At 36.5% G+C, this 16,408-nt stretch overlaps 1 protein-coding gene across 3 annotated transcripts in view; it reads left to right on the top strand.

Annotated features, from left to right (window-relative positions):
• The window catches only part of MYOF (myoferlin), a 72,142-nt gene that overhangs the window by 32,950 nt on the left and 22,784 nt on the right, over positions 1–16,408 (top strand). For all 3 annotated transcript variants that reach the window (XR_008733836.1, XM_055720358.1, XM_055720360.1), the window contains exons 18-30: positions 2,360–2,484; positions 2,930–3,046; positions 3,412–3,589; positions 4,380–4,504; positions 5,023–5,129; positions 7,343–7,535; positions 8,538–8,693; positions 10,264–10,395; positions 11,774–11,937; positions 13,650–13,764; positions 13,877–13,982; positions 15,806–15,948; positions 16,232–16,405. Coding sequence is in view for 2 of the 3 variants with exons in the window: in XM_055720358.1 (XP_055576333.1) it covers positions 2,360–2,484; positions 2,930–3,046; positions 3,412–3,589; positions 4,380–4,504; positions 5,023–5,129; positions 7,343–7,535; positions 8,538–8,693; positions 10,264–10,395; positions 11,774–11,937; positions 13,650–13,764; positions 13,877–13,982; positions 15,806–15,948; positions 16,232–16,405 (1,835 nt within the window). In the remaining variant the exon portion in view is untranslated. The remainder of the gene's footprint in view (positions 1–2,359; positions 2,485–2,929; positions 3,047–3,411; positions 3,590–4,379; positions 4,505–5,022; positions 5,130–7,342; positions 7,536–8,537; positions 8,694–10,263; positions 10,396–11,773; positions 11,938–13,649; positions 13,765–13,876; positions 13,983–15,805; positions 15,949–16,231; positions 16,406–16,408) is intronic.

Raw genomic sequence — 16,408 nt, 5'->3', positions numbered from 1 at the left:
AAATCAGTTTTGGCACTGGAACTGGTTCGAAAATATTTCTGTTCGGCTGGTGCTTCAGGCTGTTTTAGAGTTGAGCAGGCAGTTGCTTCAGTTCTAGTCTAAACTTAGTCTAACAATGGCTTGCAATTTTTAACTTAGCTATGAGTTTGCAACTATATTTGTATATATATTGCAACTATATATTTGCAGCTGCGGAGCCCTGCAGAAGTAAATAACTGCCTGAAATAATGAATGGCGCTTATGCTTAGCTAGCTGTATAAATAAAATCTGAAAAATGAAATCTGATTCTGTTGAAACCTGAAGAGATGGCTTTTTACAGAACTGTCTAGCCTGACATCCAGTTTTGAAATACTTTGTGGTAAATATTTATAGTGAGAAGTAAATACAACTGGAGTGATGTTGAGAAGTAACAAACATTCATTCATACAAATACTTCATTTACAGTCTTTCTTTCTTAACAAAGTAATAAGTTAAAAGGCTGAAATAACTTTTTAATGGCTTTCTGCAATATGTGACTATCAGCCTTTTAAATGTAAACAGCTTAATTTTAAATGTAAAGAAATACAAAATATAGTCTCTTTATTCTGGGTTAAGGAGATTTTTTTGTGTAGTTTTGTATTTCAATTTATATTCTGTTTCATTTTTTAGCATCAGTAAGTAGTGAATGTATTCATTCAACACAGATCAGTACCTTAAATCTAGTCCTAATGAGATCTGATATGAGCAGTTCAGTGCTGGAGTTTTTAAAAAATTGGGTGGTATTCCAACAAGAGTCTTGAGTTCTTTTTCATTCAAATTCTGATCTGTTTCTGATACAGATGGAAGGATGCGAAAGTATCCAAATGCAAAATAGAGAACTGCAAATCTTTATTTTGTATTTTGCAGATTTTATATGATTTTGTGCTGACAGAAAATTACATCAGGACATCATATTCATTTTTATTATTCATGTCACTCAGTAATCACAGTGCCAAAGTGATACAAGGTGTATTAATTTTCACTTTGTTATCTCAGCCATACTTTCTGGTGATAAATGCATCCTTCTTTGTGCTGCAGACCACTCTAACTGGTATATGTTGCAAGGTTTAGAAGCCCAGTTCAGTTTTTTATACCAGGATCATTTGTTCACAGACAAAAGCTAGGATTCAAGATGGAAAGGAATACAGAATCTCTCCTGTTCGCTCAAAACTATGGAGTATTCTTCTGCATGTGCTGCTTACCTTGTTCTAATTCTCTTTGCACTACTCATCAAATTTATTAATCAATAGCCTTGGTATATATTTGATTGTTACTGAAGGAAGAATCAACTCCCTTAAGGATAGAATTTAATTTTTTTTAGAGTTTTTTATAATCTCATTCATCTAATAAAATTGCAAGGCACGAATGCAAACCCAAAAGGTAACAGTAGTAATACAACTAAGGCTTCCCTGTATTTATTTTTCTGCTAAAAAACAGAACACTGTTCAAAAATACAAAGTTACGACAGTAGGGATTAGCAATAGAAATACTTTTCAAGTTCTTAGATATCTTAAGTATCTGAAAATAAACAATAGCTTTAGTGTGCAGTTTCCTAGCTTAGCTATTAAAACTGACAAAAATGTCTAAATCCTTACTAAATTTTTTTATAGCCAGATTAAGACATTGGGAAAATTTTAATTTGTTAGTCATGGAATAAGAGTAGTATACAAATCAGGGTTTACTGTCACTGGTATTAACTGAGTTTGCAGCCTTATGGTCTTTTATGAATTTTAGCTTACTGAAAAGGGAGTTTGTGAGAAACAGTGCACTGCAGCAGTTACAGTTAGAGTTACAGTAGTTTGTGTTTACCTTGAAGTATAGGCACAGAAAAATTACACTAAACATTGGAACAGTAGGTTTAACTGTTCTGCTGTAAGCAGTAAGGGTTTTTTCCGCTATGGTGTGCATCTTTTTTGTAGCTGTTTAGCTAGAACAAGCCTGTGCATTTAAGTGATTGCAAACGTTGCTTTTTCTCCGTTTATTTCTAGAAAATATGTTTTCTGTTAAGATAAGAGCGTATTACTTCTTCACAGAAATAAAAACCTGGTATTTCGAGTGAGGCAGAAGTTCTGTTTATTTTGTGAGTTTTTTACTGCAATGTAGTATCTAGTAAGTATTGTACAATGAAGGAAGAGGTTAGGAACAAGTACAGTCACTGATATAATATATAATTACTTAACATTCATATAGTATATCCAGAGAATAAAGTGTTCTTACTTTACTAATAACTAATACCTAACTAATATCTAACATTTGTTCTACTGGCTTAATAGTAATTTTATTTGCTTTTCTGGCTCTGAATGATAATTAACAAAGAGATAATGGTAATGTTTTCTGTTAGTAAACACTGGAGAAACTGAAGTTGGCTTTTTACCAACATTTGGGCCTTGTTACCTAAACTTTTATGGAAGTCCAAGAGAATATACTGGATTCCCAGACCCATATGATGAATTGAACTTTGGAAAGGTCAGTTTCTTTGTTCATTGTTTTTAATCAATGAATGAATTTGTTTTAATGGTGGGGGGTTTGTTTCACATTACACTCTCTTTGGTGTGTTTTTTTTTAATAATATTTTATATTTATGATTAATAAGGAAGTGTGATAGTATTTTCCATTCTTAACTGTTTTTGTTTTAAATGTCTTTTTGAAGGAGCAGCAGTGTTTTCAGTGATTTTCACTATCTGCATGTATTTTTATTTCTTATTTCCTTGTTTTTCTAAACATGTATTTTTCACTTCTATAATTAATTAAAGACAACTGCTTTATTTCATTTGTTCAAATATGTACATCCATGCCTTGCAGAAGTTTTGAGAACACTTCAGTGAAGCCAGGTTCATGTACAGCTAAAGATAGAGTGTACTGCTTTAGGAGAAATACATAAAATTGGCTTCATTGTATAATTATGTTACAGGGAGAAGGAGTTGCTTATAGAGGGAGAATTCTGGTTGAACTATCTACAATACTTGAAAGCAAACCTGTTAATAAAAAGTTAGAGATGATTCCTAACGATGACTTACTGGTTGTTGAGGTAAATCCTTGTTTTATTGTCCGTGTTGGTAATGGAGATGTGCCTTGGCTGTTTATTTTTGGAGAATGATCTAACTTACTAGAATTGAAACAACTGAATTGAATCTCAGAGTTAAGAGAGGTCACTATTGATGGTGTGGCTACAAAAATGTCGTACCCTCATAGCATGAAATGTTAATTTGAAACATTTTTAGAATCTCAAATACAGTAATTCATTATACACACATCATAGCTTTTTGGTTGCTTCTCAGAAAGTAGTAAAAATACTAAAATTATTATTTCCATTATAAAATTGCTATTGTTTTTTATAATTGAGGATCCTGTTTAACAAATACTGAAACACAACTAAAAAGGTTCTTCTTGTAGAAGTACCAGCGCAGACGAAAGTTCTGTTTGGCTGCTGTGTTTCATTCTGCTACCATGCTGCAAGACACTGGTGAGCCTATCCAGTTTGAAGTTAGCATTGGTAATTACGGCAACAAGTTTGATACCACCTGTAAACCTTTGGCATCAACAACTCAGTACAGTCGTGCTGTTTTTGATGGTAAGGATACTGCTGGTGTGGGGATAAAATGATGTGCAATTCTCTTTCCAAGGTGCTATTTCATAGCTTTGGAATAACAGCCTAACTGCACTAAAAACTTACGAAAACATGACAGAAAAGAACATGTGGCTCTTCATAGCTTTGCAATGAAGTGCAGTACATGCTGCAAAAGCCCTCTGAGGTTATTAAAGAAGTTTTTGCAGAATTCAGTGAAATCTTCTGTGTACTAGATGTGTACAAGAAAATTGGAAAGAAAAAAATTGCATTATTTTACAGGTATCTAAAAACTAGGGGTTAAATAGGGAAAATATTCTTTGAACATTATGATTCAAAATAAATAAAAACTTGATTTTAAACCAGCTGTCTAGCAGCCTAGAAGAAAAGAACCTAGCTAGATCACAGGAAAATGTATTTTGGCTATAATTTTTTTTTTTATTTATTTAACTGCAAACAGTAGGAGGGGTTTTATTTGTGTATTAAATGACATAATCAGGTTTACTCTGGAAAATAATTATTTGAATATTTATTTCAGATATACACTTAATGTGTTATCTACATTGCTAAGTTATGGGAAAGAATAATGAATGTGTTAACAGATGATTTATTAAAAAAAAAATATTGGATTTTGAAACAATTCGAAGTAAAAGTTCACCATCCAACAGACACTACAGTGGCTGGAAAGTACAAAGTTTGCCCTAGCTTGTATGTTCTAAATGAAATAAATACAACGATTTGTGCAGTACGTATTCCTGCCATGAATTCTAACTCTAACATATAAATGTTTCACCAGGTAATTACTATTACTACTTGCCATGGGCAAACACAAAGCCAGTTGTAACACTGACATCCTTTTGGGAGGACATAAGTCATAGATTAGACCCTGTGAATGTAATCCTAAACATGACAGAAAGACTGGTAAGACACTTAAGATCTTTCTTATGCTGATATGCTTTTTATTTTTACTTTTTTCATTTACAGGCGTAATCAAAAGTGACATTTTGAGCAAATGATGGAACAGTTTTCTGAGACTTTCCCCTCTTTTTTTTCCTATTCAAATTAAACATAGCTTGGTGTTAACAAATGGCACTGCTAATAATAGGTCTGTGTTCTGGCAAGGCCCAGCACACTTCTGCTTTAATGTGCAGAGAATTTCCACAGGAAGGAGGAGTCCTTGGTGTTGGTTAGGGGCGCATTAAGTCTGTAGAACGGTTACTTGCTTTGGAAACTAGATGCAATATCATGTGTTATTAAATATAGTAAGAAAGAATGTAGGAATAGTCCTGTTAAATATGAAGCAAGTTTGAACATCTGAGTCTTTGTTGGTTTGGGCTTTATACATACAAATAAATCAGATTAAAGTCTTGAAACTCATATTGACCTTAAACTGCAATGGAAGTTTATAAGTACAAATCCTTTTCTTTTAAATTACGCAGCAATCCAACTTGGCCGCCTTAAAATCAGGAATGCAGGCTAAAATTGCAGAAAACCAATTAGCTGAGATGTGGTTGAAGCTGATTGATGAACTTACAGATGATGTGAGGTAAAGTACCTTTTTTATCTCTTAGGTTATCATTCTAGGCCTGCTCAGAATCTTTGCTATTGCCTGTACTAAGTCAGAAAACAAATTCTAAGGACTCTGAAACTGATTACCCCTATGAACTGACCTGAGAACTGGAATTCCAGAAGTCTCTGAAAGTAGTAAACCAGCATGGATATTGCCAATGATGTCATCCATCTAGTTTTGTAATTCTCCTCTATCTTAGTCACTGACAGTAATAAACCAGCATCTCTTAAAAAAATCTAAGGCAGAACTGTTTTGAAAATGTGAAATTGTGGATCTCTGCTGCCTTTCTAATATCTTGCCTTCTTTTGAATTCCTCATATACCTTTTGTTTACCCATGTTTCAATGTTATTTTTGAAACTGAAGAGGGAGGAAATTCTGTGATTTACTGGTAAGCCCAGAATACAAAATCTCTAAGCTATCCAGAGCTTAAGGGCTGTAAAGGTATTTTTAAATAAGCCTTTAGTTAACACACCTGTATGTATGGGAGTGTTCAGAGAAGGCAATAGGAATCAGCACTTAGGGTTTTGAAGGAGAATATATTCTAAATAGAATGGAAGGAATTTTATGAGAAAGACATTAATAGAAGGAGACACTGGTGTGGGGAGAGGTGCTTGAAAAACATTAAAGAAGTGGTTGATGAAACAGCACAGGAAAAGGAAAATGAGAGAACAGTTATCCATTAGAAGAAATAACAGAAAAGGTGAAATGAAAGAAAAAAAATCATCAAGCTGTAGAGCCGATAGAAAGGTCAACAGAGGAAAAAGCAAACAGCAGGGATCAATATATACCAGCAAAGAACTATGTGATAGATAGTTTACATTAAAATATAAACTAGTAACTTCATAGAATACCTGCTGTGATGTGGAAGAAAGGAAAGAAAGAACTGACATGCTTAGGAAAAGAAAATGTGAAGGGGAAATGATTGGCACATGGAGCCATCGAGTAAGTGTGGGATCTTCAGGTTTTATATCAATTATGTCAGCCCGTCCTCCTGACACTCAATCTGCACTGTTACTAATTTGGTCCTTTATTGTATAAAATGTCTTGTCATCCAACCGTTGTGGAGCAATAGCATCTAGATACATCAGCCAAACAAGTTTCCTGTTGTTCATAGCATACAATGTTTTTTACGGTTTTTTTCAGCAAGGTCATGAAACCTATGTCAAAAACATAATTGCCTTTATTGAATTCATAGAACAATTTTCCTTGCAGTGCTAATGTTTAAATTAGTTAGGAGTTCGGGAGAGTTTTCACTGCACTATTTAAAACTAAAATGAGGCGACTTTCTGGAAGTTTTGATCTGGTACGTTTGATTCATGTGTAAGTACTTGCACCCAGGGCAGGCAGCACTTGCATTCAGATTAGTAGAATGAACTACAGTAGAAGGCACAATAGTCAGCATCAAGGTTTTGCAGAATCAAAGCCCTTAGAAGCACACGGCTTGTCATTAAAAACAGGTCAGAGAAGAGTCAATCTTTTCAAACTAGACAGTGTCTTTGGAAATTATTTTTTTCCCAAGTGTCATATTGAAGACCTCTTCATGAACCCTTGTAAAGGGATATAGTCATTGGTCTGTGAAAAGCTCCCTTTTCCTCAAACCTCCGCCAAGTCAAAAAAGTTCATTTTTCCTGCACTACTGTAATCTACAGGATTTCTTGGTTCCATTGAATAGTTACCCTGCCCTCTGGTGACTCAAAAGTTCTGTGTCATGGATTTCTTTTAGAGTTCTTCAGTGTTTTCTTGCCAGAGGGTTAGATTACCCTAGTCATAGACACAAGCTGTATTTGTCTATTGAGTTCCTGAGAATGTATAGAGTTTCCAGTGAAGGGAAGGAACCTAATCTTCCTCTGAAGGCACTGTTTTCATCTTTGAGATGTACATTCTGAGACAATTTATAGGAAAATGGATTTTCTTTGGTTTGCTTAGCAGCAATTACATTAAAGCATACACCTCGAACAATTCTACATTGGTGCTTGTTATGTAAGCACAGCATTTCCCTTGCTTACTGTAAACACTTTGTTAGGTGGAAATCTCTGCCGACATAGATGCTATAGCACTATTCTAGTGGTTTTCAGCCACAGGACATAATAGCACTGAATGTGTTCCCACTGTATGCATGTCTGCGTTAAGTGTGTGGCTACATAAAATCCACTTAGATTATTAACCATAATAAATGTTCTCTTTTCAGTAAACCATTTCCCCTCATAGAAGGCAAATCTAATATTACAGTCCTTGACACTCAGATAGAAAAACTGCGCCTCAAGTCTCTCAAACAGATTGGAGAAGCAGCAGCGAGGATGAGAAATGAAGCTACTGATGTGAAAGCCACTCTGACAGAAATTGAGGATTGGTTGGATAAATTACTGCAGCTGAGTGAAGAGGTTAGTACTACACAATGCCAGAGATTCAGTTAGTATAGAAATAACTGTCTAACACAAACTGGTGTGACATTCACTGCTGATCAAGCAATATCCACTCTCCTTAGAATAGAATTGTAGAAGCTGTGAAAGTAAACATGTTCCCCTCTGTAATTAGGATGTGTGCTTCTTCACTGAGAACGTGTGCTGGGGGATAACCGCGCTGTGATTTGTAGAATAGACTGCATTCTGTTTAAAGTGACAGTATTTTGTCCTTTCCTTCCTTCCAGAATTGCAGATCACATTGGGGGTTCAGGGAGTGCAGGATATATGTTGTACTTCGGCAGCTTATTAGCCATAGCAATCAACTTCTTAAGAGTTAAATTTGTTTGTTTCCGTGTTTTTAAAATTTTCAGCAATATCTTAAGTTTTCATTTTGGTTATCTCATAATTGGTTTCCACAACACTGTAGAAATGTTTTATTTTTTCTTTGTCACTTCTGCTTTGAAAAGTTATTAATTTGAAAAAAAGAGAGCAGCTAATCTGGCAGACTTGTAGCTAACACATAAAGGTGTGTGCAAAGCTGGAGAAAGATAGTAAGCTGTTTCCATCCTCTGCTAAAAGTCTTACGACGATCTACCCTTAATGCGGAAGGGTAGCAAGCACTTAAGTATGTAGCACGCCAATCCAAATCATTAGTATTCGGGATCGGTCACTGTAGTCACCATAAAGGAATCAAGATACAGAGTATCTCTAAAAGATTTTGCAAAAGATATAGGAACTGCTTCTTTTTAAATAAAACTTACTTGCTTTCCAAATACCGATGGTATTTTTAATGATTGTTTCAGAACTATGTATTGCATTACTTGCAAAGTAACACAGTTTCCTCGATTTATCATAAATTCATGTTAATTATTGATTCTAAGTAATCAAATCTAAATTTGTTTCTGCTGTCTAAGCGTTAATTAGTTTAACATTCTGTTAATTACTGTTCTTAACTTTTTTTTCCCCCAAAATGATCCACAGCCACAAAACAGTATGCCTGATGTAATCATATGGATGATCCGAGGGGAGAAAAGACTGGCTTATGCTCGTGTTCCTGCACACCAAGTGCTGTATTCCACAACGAGCCCCGAATCATCTGGTAAATATTGTGGAAAGACCCAAACGATCTTCTTAAAGGTACTTCCCCCCACCCTTAAAAAAGAATTAACTCCCTAAACTGTGATGCCTTCTGACATGAACATGAAACATGCAAATGAACTATGAACAATGAGGTGTCAAAACTCGGGACAGATTAAAAGTCAACTGAATAGAGCTTCTTCAAAATCATAGATCATAGAATGGTTTGGGTTGAAGGGACCTTAAAGATCATCTAGTTCCAACCCCCTGCCGTGGGCAGAGACACCTCCCACTAGACCAGGGTGCTCCCAGCCCCGTCCAGCCTGGCCTTGAGCACTGCCAGGGATGGGGCACCCACAGCTGCTCTGGGCAGCCTGTGCAGCGCCTCACCAGCCTCACAGTAAAGAGTTTCTTCCTAATATCTAATCTAAATCTATCCTCTTTCAGCTTAAAACCATTCCCCCTTGTCCTATCACAACATGTCCTGTCACAGAAAATGTGAAATTCATCGTAAGCCAGTTCGAACTAGCATCAGCCCCTAACTCTGAGGCTTTTCTGAAGAGCTTAAAATTGTGACAGGACTTTTAAAGGGTTACCGGGGTTGGTGTTTTGGGGTTGGACATGAACGGAGACTTTCAGAGGGAATAATTAGTGTGAGTCGGAGAAGTTCCAACCTATTCAACCTATTCAAAGTTTTCTGCAAATAATATAAAGCATGCCTACACCCAGAAGTTCCCCAGTATGCCTCTCTGCATTGAGTCTTACTCTTTAATAGGAATGCCTTTCTCCATTTAAGTTTATATTGTCTGTAATTGGAATAAACCGAAGCAGAAAAAAGGCAATCTGACTGTAGAACAATAACATAACAATAACAGAGTTTGTCAGTGTACCAGTAGCTATGTTGATCAATACTTCAATGCAGACAGGCCTGTTTAGAATCATAAAATCATTTAGGCTGGAAAAGACCTTTAAGATCATCAAGTGCAAGTGTTAACCTAGTACTGCCAAGTCCACCACTAAACCATGTCCCTAAACGCCACATCTACATGTCTTTTAAACACCTCCCGGGATGGTGATTCAGCCACTTCCTTGGGCAGCCTGTTCCCATGCTTGACCACCCTTTCGGTGAAGAATTTTTCCTAATATCCAACCTAACCTCCCCCCAGCACAGCCAGAGGCCATTTCCTCTTGTCCTAGCTTGCTACTTGAGAGAAGAGACCATGCAAGACCCTTGTCATGCGTGTTACGATGCATTACTTCTACATGTGGTGAACCGTTCTGACTAACCTCTGCATTTCCATTATCCTGATAAGTTTTTAAGTTATTTTCCTAATTAAAAATGCATTGCTGCATGAAACTTGGGAGAGAATATACAGAAACAGGGATGATACTATTGTTACTGTGTTTGGGTTTTACACTCTTCAGGCAGTGTAAAAACTATTTTTACATTATATTTACACTCCTCAGGCAGTTTCTGAACTATTTATTACTGCCTTTTGAGGAAGTGCAGTACAGGAAGAGATAAATAAATCATGTATTATTACTCATACCTCCATGTTATCGTGTATATTTTACTGAAAGCTACAATAACCTACATAACAAAGAACAACTTGTTTTGTTTGTGTGCCAGTACCCACAGGACAAGACGAAAGATGTCAAAATGCCTGCGGAGTTGCGAATTAACATTTGGCTTGGGCTCAGTGCAGTTGAAAAGAAGTTTAATAGCTTTGCAGAAGGAACGTTCAGTGTTTTTGCAGAAATGGTATGTCCATCATTGCTTTCTTGCTTTAAACTTGGATGTGAGTGTTAGGAATTCAGTTAAGTTGGAGCTTTTTTTTTTTTTTTTTTTTTTTTTTGGCATGCCAGGCAGAAAGGGAGAGTAGTAGTTGTTATACTGAAACAAGTAGACCCCATTCAAGGTAATGAACAATTGTCCATTGTGCCTGCCAGGTGAACTTCAGCAGACTAGATTCTGAACTGGTTAATCAGGTAAAAATCTGGTTAACTCCAGTGATTTCAAAAACATTTATTTTAGATTTTTATCATTGTAATTAAGATTGGGATCTAGACCATTATGTTTTGGCATGTGAATAACCTTTTTATTTTAATTGCTTCTTCACTTCTACAAATGATAGTTGGACACAAGTGCTTTTGCTTAATAATGGTTCTTTTGTAGCAGTAGAAAATCACTGTTACAAGAAAAACTGGTCAAAACCAGTAGATTTTGCAAACAAAAGGCTATAACAAATTTGGAATAAAAATGCTTGAAATAGTCCCACAGCATATAATAGAGATTTTTAATGATAACGGTAAGCAACAGATGTCTTTTATATGCCCTGTCACCTAATGGTGCATATAATCCAAGATCTGTATAATAGCTAATGAAACAAGACATTTTTAGAGACACTTGTGTCACCGTTGCACCTATGCTTAAATATTTAGTACTGCTGTAGTAACTCACTTAAAATAGTCAATGGGTGTTCAAAGCCATTGTTTAAGTATAGCATTTAAGAGGCTATTGAATACCTCAGCTTTTGCTCTTCATGCAGTAGTCCAACGATTGTACAGGAATAGGAACAGAAAACTCAAGGCCATCATAAACTATAATAATCCCATTAGCATAAGGGGAAGTACACTATGTAAACTGGGCTGACATCAGAATCATGCCTCTGGTAGCTTCCATGATAAGACTACAATTCAGTTTTACAAATGTTAAGAAAGAAAAGAATATAAGTAAGAGGAGATTTGAGATGGAAAAGAATGAGAGGATCATGTGTTTAGGGAACAGAAGAAACTTGTTTGAATAATGTAATGGAATTTTACTTAACAAAGCTTTAATTTGGAGGAAGTTTGACTGTAGTTGTAGAGTGGCATTAAATTGAGAAGACCATGTAGTTTATAAAGCAGTGGAATCACTGTTTACCAGGCAGCATAGAAGAAAATTAAAGAAAGAAATTAATTATGATATCGCAGAGTAATGTGGGAAGAGATAATTTCAGAGAAGGGGGAAAAAGGAAACGCATAGTAGAATGTTTCAATTGTAACAGTTACATAACACCACCAGCAGCCCTAAAAAAAAAAAACCACCAAACTTTTTATTATTCCTTAAGTACTAATTTTTTTTCTTTCTCCCCAAACAGTATGAAAATCAGGCTCTTCTGTTTGGAAAGTGGGGTACCTCAGGACTTGTTGGTCGCCACAAGTTTTCTGATGTCACAGGAAAAATCAAACTGAAAAGAGAGTACTTTCTACCCCCAAAGGGCTGGGAGTGGGAAGGAGAATGGATGGTGGATCCTGAAAGAAGGTCAGATTTTTTCAATTTTATGCAAAGAGGAATAAAGGAGTTTAATCTCAGAGTGCAGAGTAAAAGCTTCTGTCTGTTTTCTTGGCCCAGAAAGAGATTTTAAGCTGAACTTCTTAAGACAGCAAAAGCCAACCAATAGTCAAAGTTAGTTAATAACACTAAAATTAACATTACCTTTTTAAAAAGTAAAATAGCACATACAACAGAAAGAACATGTGCATTTCCTAGGAACCAGCTGACAGGTTAGAAGTCCCCATGTGATGATGGGTATATCATGCTGTCACAGTGCCGCATCTTGAGAAAAGGGATAATAGTAGTTTTCCTTTCCTAGAAAGCTACTACTGTAGGGTCACTTGTGTCTGTGTGAGGTTCTGAGATCCTGCTGTGATGGTTTCAGACAAGACCCTTAGATAGCTACATCTGCCATAGACAGAAACTTTACCCTGACATGTCTGCAGTTCATGTTGTATCAACACCATTTCAGCATTCGCGTGGTTGTTCACACAGTGGATGGGGTTTTTGTGTTTATATCACTAAATGTTGAGAAGTTCCATTGCCCTTGTTAAACAACTTCACAGGTTATTTCTCAAACTAACTCTAGGGAGGGGTTGTTTTCAGGTTGTGGTTCCTCCCCTGGCAGACCAATTTCATGAGGCGTCAGTCCTCCCCCAACTCTAGCAGGTTCAGTCCCGCTCTGTCGGAGGTTTTCAACTCCTGAGTTGTGCCACTAAAGCTGCTTGTGTTGCCACACTTTAAACCAGACTAGGTAAATTATTTTTTCATAAGCAAAGCCAGTATGAGAAAGAGATTGCTTTCTTTTTTTCTTAAAATAAAGAGTTCAGCCCATTTTCAATTTTTGTGTTCTGATGACAAGACTGTTGCTATAGAAAAACTTCAGGAAAAATATGTGCTATTATGTGATCACTTTTAAAATTGTATCAGTTTGTAGGTATGAATGGAAGGATTTATTTTCGTATTCAATTAATAGCTTTTATTTCAGTCAATAATCTGACACAAAGAAAAGCAATAACAGACACGGAGGTATTTTCTCAGATAATGGAAAAAACCCCTAGTGTTAAAATGGGTAAGCACGCTGTCTTGCACCTGCTGCTGTTGTGTGGCTTTATTTGACCAGCAGATGGCATTTTAGAACACGCTTTAGTGCTTCCCAAATCACAGTTAATCACGAGTGGAAATCAAGGCTCTTTTGTCTGACTTAATGTTCTCATATTTCTTTTACTTGCAAGTTAGAAGAGTATTAGCCAACTGATCGCTTGCCTTGTTAACAGCATGAAGGGGAACAAAATCGAGTACATTGCCAAATTTTAGTGCGTAGCTAGATATATCAAAATTAGAGATGCATGTAACTGTCATGTGCAGTCTGGGTTTTCCTGCACTTATATGAAGTTTTTCTTTTTCCAAGAGTTGTTGACAGCACATCCTGAACAACACAGCAGTTAAAACACTTGGGCTAGTCACCCATTTTTATGAGTAATGTTCCCCCTATTGCTCACTGCTACTGGAGTTGCTTCAGTTTTTGGAAGACATTCTACGGAAATAAGTAGCGATGAGGGCTGCACTGTACTCTGTTAATAAATAGGGACAATCCAGAATTCCAGCACACGTCCACATTCTGTATGTAGTTTTTATATATTCTCTGTAGCTAACTAAAATACATTTGGGTTAGTGTTGTATTTGCTTTCGACTTGCAGTTTGTTGACTGAAGCTGATGCTGGTCATACAGAGTTCACTGATGAAGTATATGAAAATCAGAGTCGCTATCCTGGAGCGGAATGGAAAGCAGCTGAAGAGGGTTACACAGATGTGGTGAGACATATTTTTCACTGAATAAGGTTTAAAAGAGGGAGTTCTAAGGTTTGCTACATAGTTTATTTCATCTATTAATGCACAGAACTGTTATATTTTCCCTACATAAAAGAATGGAGAAAAAGCTCCACCCCCATGTGAGTTCACATGTCCTCTTGGATGGATGTGGGAAGATGATGCTTGGAAATCCGATTTAAATCGAGCAGTGGATGAGCAAGGTAAGATTTGCTGATCTGCTGCTTATTAGGACAATCTGTCATAGTCTTTACTGAGGGAGGACACAGGGCAAGACTGCAGTGATATCCTGAGCCACCATAGTGGTCGCCCCATGGAAAAATGTAAAAGAAACATTTGGGTAACAGTTGCTTAAGGAATCAGATACAATGACATTGAGAAAGTGTTCACTGTCGGCATCTGTTTCTATTTGCATTTTAATCACGGTTCCATGAAACTCACTGTTCTCATTGAGGCTTTCTTGGATTAAAATGGACCACTATTTTGAACAGTGTATGTAATAAATGCATTTATAAGTGCCTACTAGAGAAAGTCACATAATCTAAGCAGCTGTACGATGGTCCTAACTGCAGCAGCAGATGATAGTTTTGAGCCCAAAGCTCCGACAGATTAAAAGAAAAGAAGGCTAATGCAACAACAATCTACTAACGCGAGAGGTTCCAGTTGGAAAAACTGTGTGCATGGAAATAGAACCCATCCTTGTTTGAAATAACCTTCCAAAACGTCTTTCCTAAATGCAGTTCAATGGTTACAATTGAGCTTGTAAGATGAGTATTGGTAGCAGTAACTGGGTTTTTTTTAGAGAAGTCAGAAGCTTAAGTTGAGACATGAAGCCTCTGTAATTGTACCAAGGTTTGGATCCATCTGGTAATTTAACTGGGAGCCTTTAGCCAGGGGACAAGTGACCAAACAATGCCAAGAGATGAATCAGGAGGTCTGTGGAGCAAAGGAAGTCAGGAACCTCTTAGCGTTGGTCACACACACAAGTGTGTGAAGGATTCCTTTATCGTTGAGAGGAGAACCATTGCACTGAGTTTGTGTGGGAAGGGAGCCGTGCAAGCCTGATCAGGATAAAATCGTAACTGTATACAGAGATCAGATGTGCTACTAACCTGATCAGGTTAGAAAATCCTAAGCGCATAGAGCCAACATTTATCCTGCAGTTGCTTTGACTTTTATATGCTTGTTACACTAAATGGAAACTCTTACCAGCTTTGAAAGTTTTCATATAAATAACCTTATAAGACCATAACTTGGATTCTACAGCAATAGGAAGAAACAGTCTTACATAGCACATTATTTACAGGACATTGATTTGATGGCTTGAAAACAAAATGAATAATAAAAGCAAAAGGGAAGGCTGTAGAAGGTTCTGGAAAGCTCAGAATTTTGCAAAAGTATCACAAATTTTAATTTGGTCTAAACCAGCTGAAATTAAATAGCTATTAATAATTAAATTGTTAATTAAATAGCTATCAAAATATCTGTCTAAACTGGAACCTCTGGTAGGACTCTGCAGTAACCTCTTCATAAGAGATCAATCTAAACAGAAGTCTGAGGCCTAGATACCTGACAAGTGAATTGTAATATGTAGAGCCCAAATACAGTAACAGGTTTCCCAGTTCTGATCAAAGTTCAGATAGCTGGTGTTCCCTTAAAAGCCAGGCTGCTGGAGTTGCAAGAGCACACAGGACATTCTAGTCATTTAAAATTAAGTTTTCCCTGTGATGAAGTATGAAAATGTGGTATCAATACACCTAACACTTGAAAAAACAAGAATGCAAAGAAAAGAACTTAAAATGTATTGTCTCTGTTTTAATGTTGAGAATTTTTTGTCATATATGTTGTAACAGAGCATCATCATAAAATGTCATCGGTTCCCCCCTAACTACTGAGCGTTTAGGGTTTGCAATTTCAAGTGGTCTTGTGTGACTAAAGCTTCATCCTCTGTAGGTACAATAACTATTTCCCTTTGTTATCTTGCTTGTGTTTCTGGAAATATACCAACTAATCAATTCTGTTTCAGGGTGGGAATATGGAATCACTATTCCTCCAGACACTAAACCAAAGTCATGGGTTGCTGCAGAGAAAATGTACCATACCCATCGACGACGAAGACTGGTGCGGAAACGTAAGAGGGATCCAGCTCAAGCAGTAACAGCAGGAAGGGTAAGCAGAAGAGAGATACAGTCAGAGACTTGTACATTGTAACAGTTCAAGGTTTCTGTTTTTAAAAATAATCGCATGAGATGACTAGTTTCCTGACTAAAGAAAAAAAACAGAGAGATCTAGAGCAATCTTGTATGTTTTAATTATATTCCTTTTCTTTGTCTTTTTGTAAATTGATGTTTCCAGTGTTGGTTTACGAAGGATTATGCCTTTCAAAGCAAGTGTCAGTTTTATTAATTACATTTACACAACACTGTGGATAACAAGGATTTATGTCTTCCAGGGAATGTCATCATATGAAGATCAGGAAGGATGGGAATATGCTTCTTTGATTGGCTGGAAATTCCACTGGAAGCAACGCAGTTCTGATACTTTCCGTCGAAGAAGATGGAGACGAAAAATGGCTCCCTCAGAAACACATGGTGCAGCAGCTATCTTTAAACTTGAAGGTGCTTTGGTA

The sequence above is a fragment of the Falco cherrug genome, chromosome 9 (genome assembly GCF_023634085.1).
Source record: "Falco cherrug isolate bFalChe1 chromosome 9, bFalChe1.pri, whole genome shotgun sequence".
Classification (NCBI taxonomy): Eukaryota; Metazoa; Chordata; class Aves; order Falconiformes; family Falconidae; genus Falco; species Falco cherrug.
This window is presented reverse-complemented; position numbering and strand designations above follow the sequence as displayed.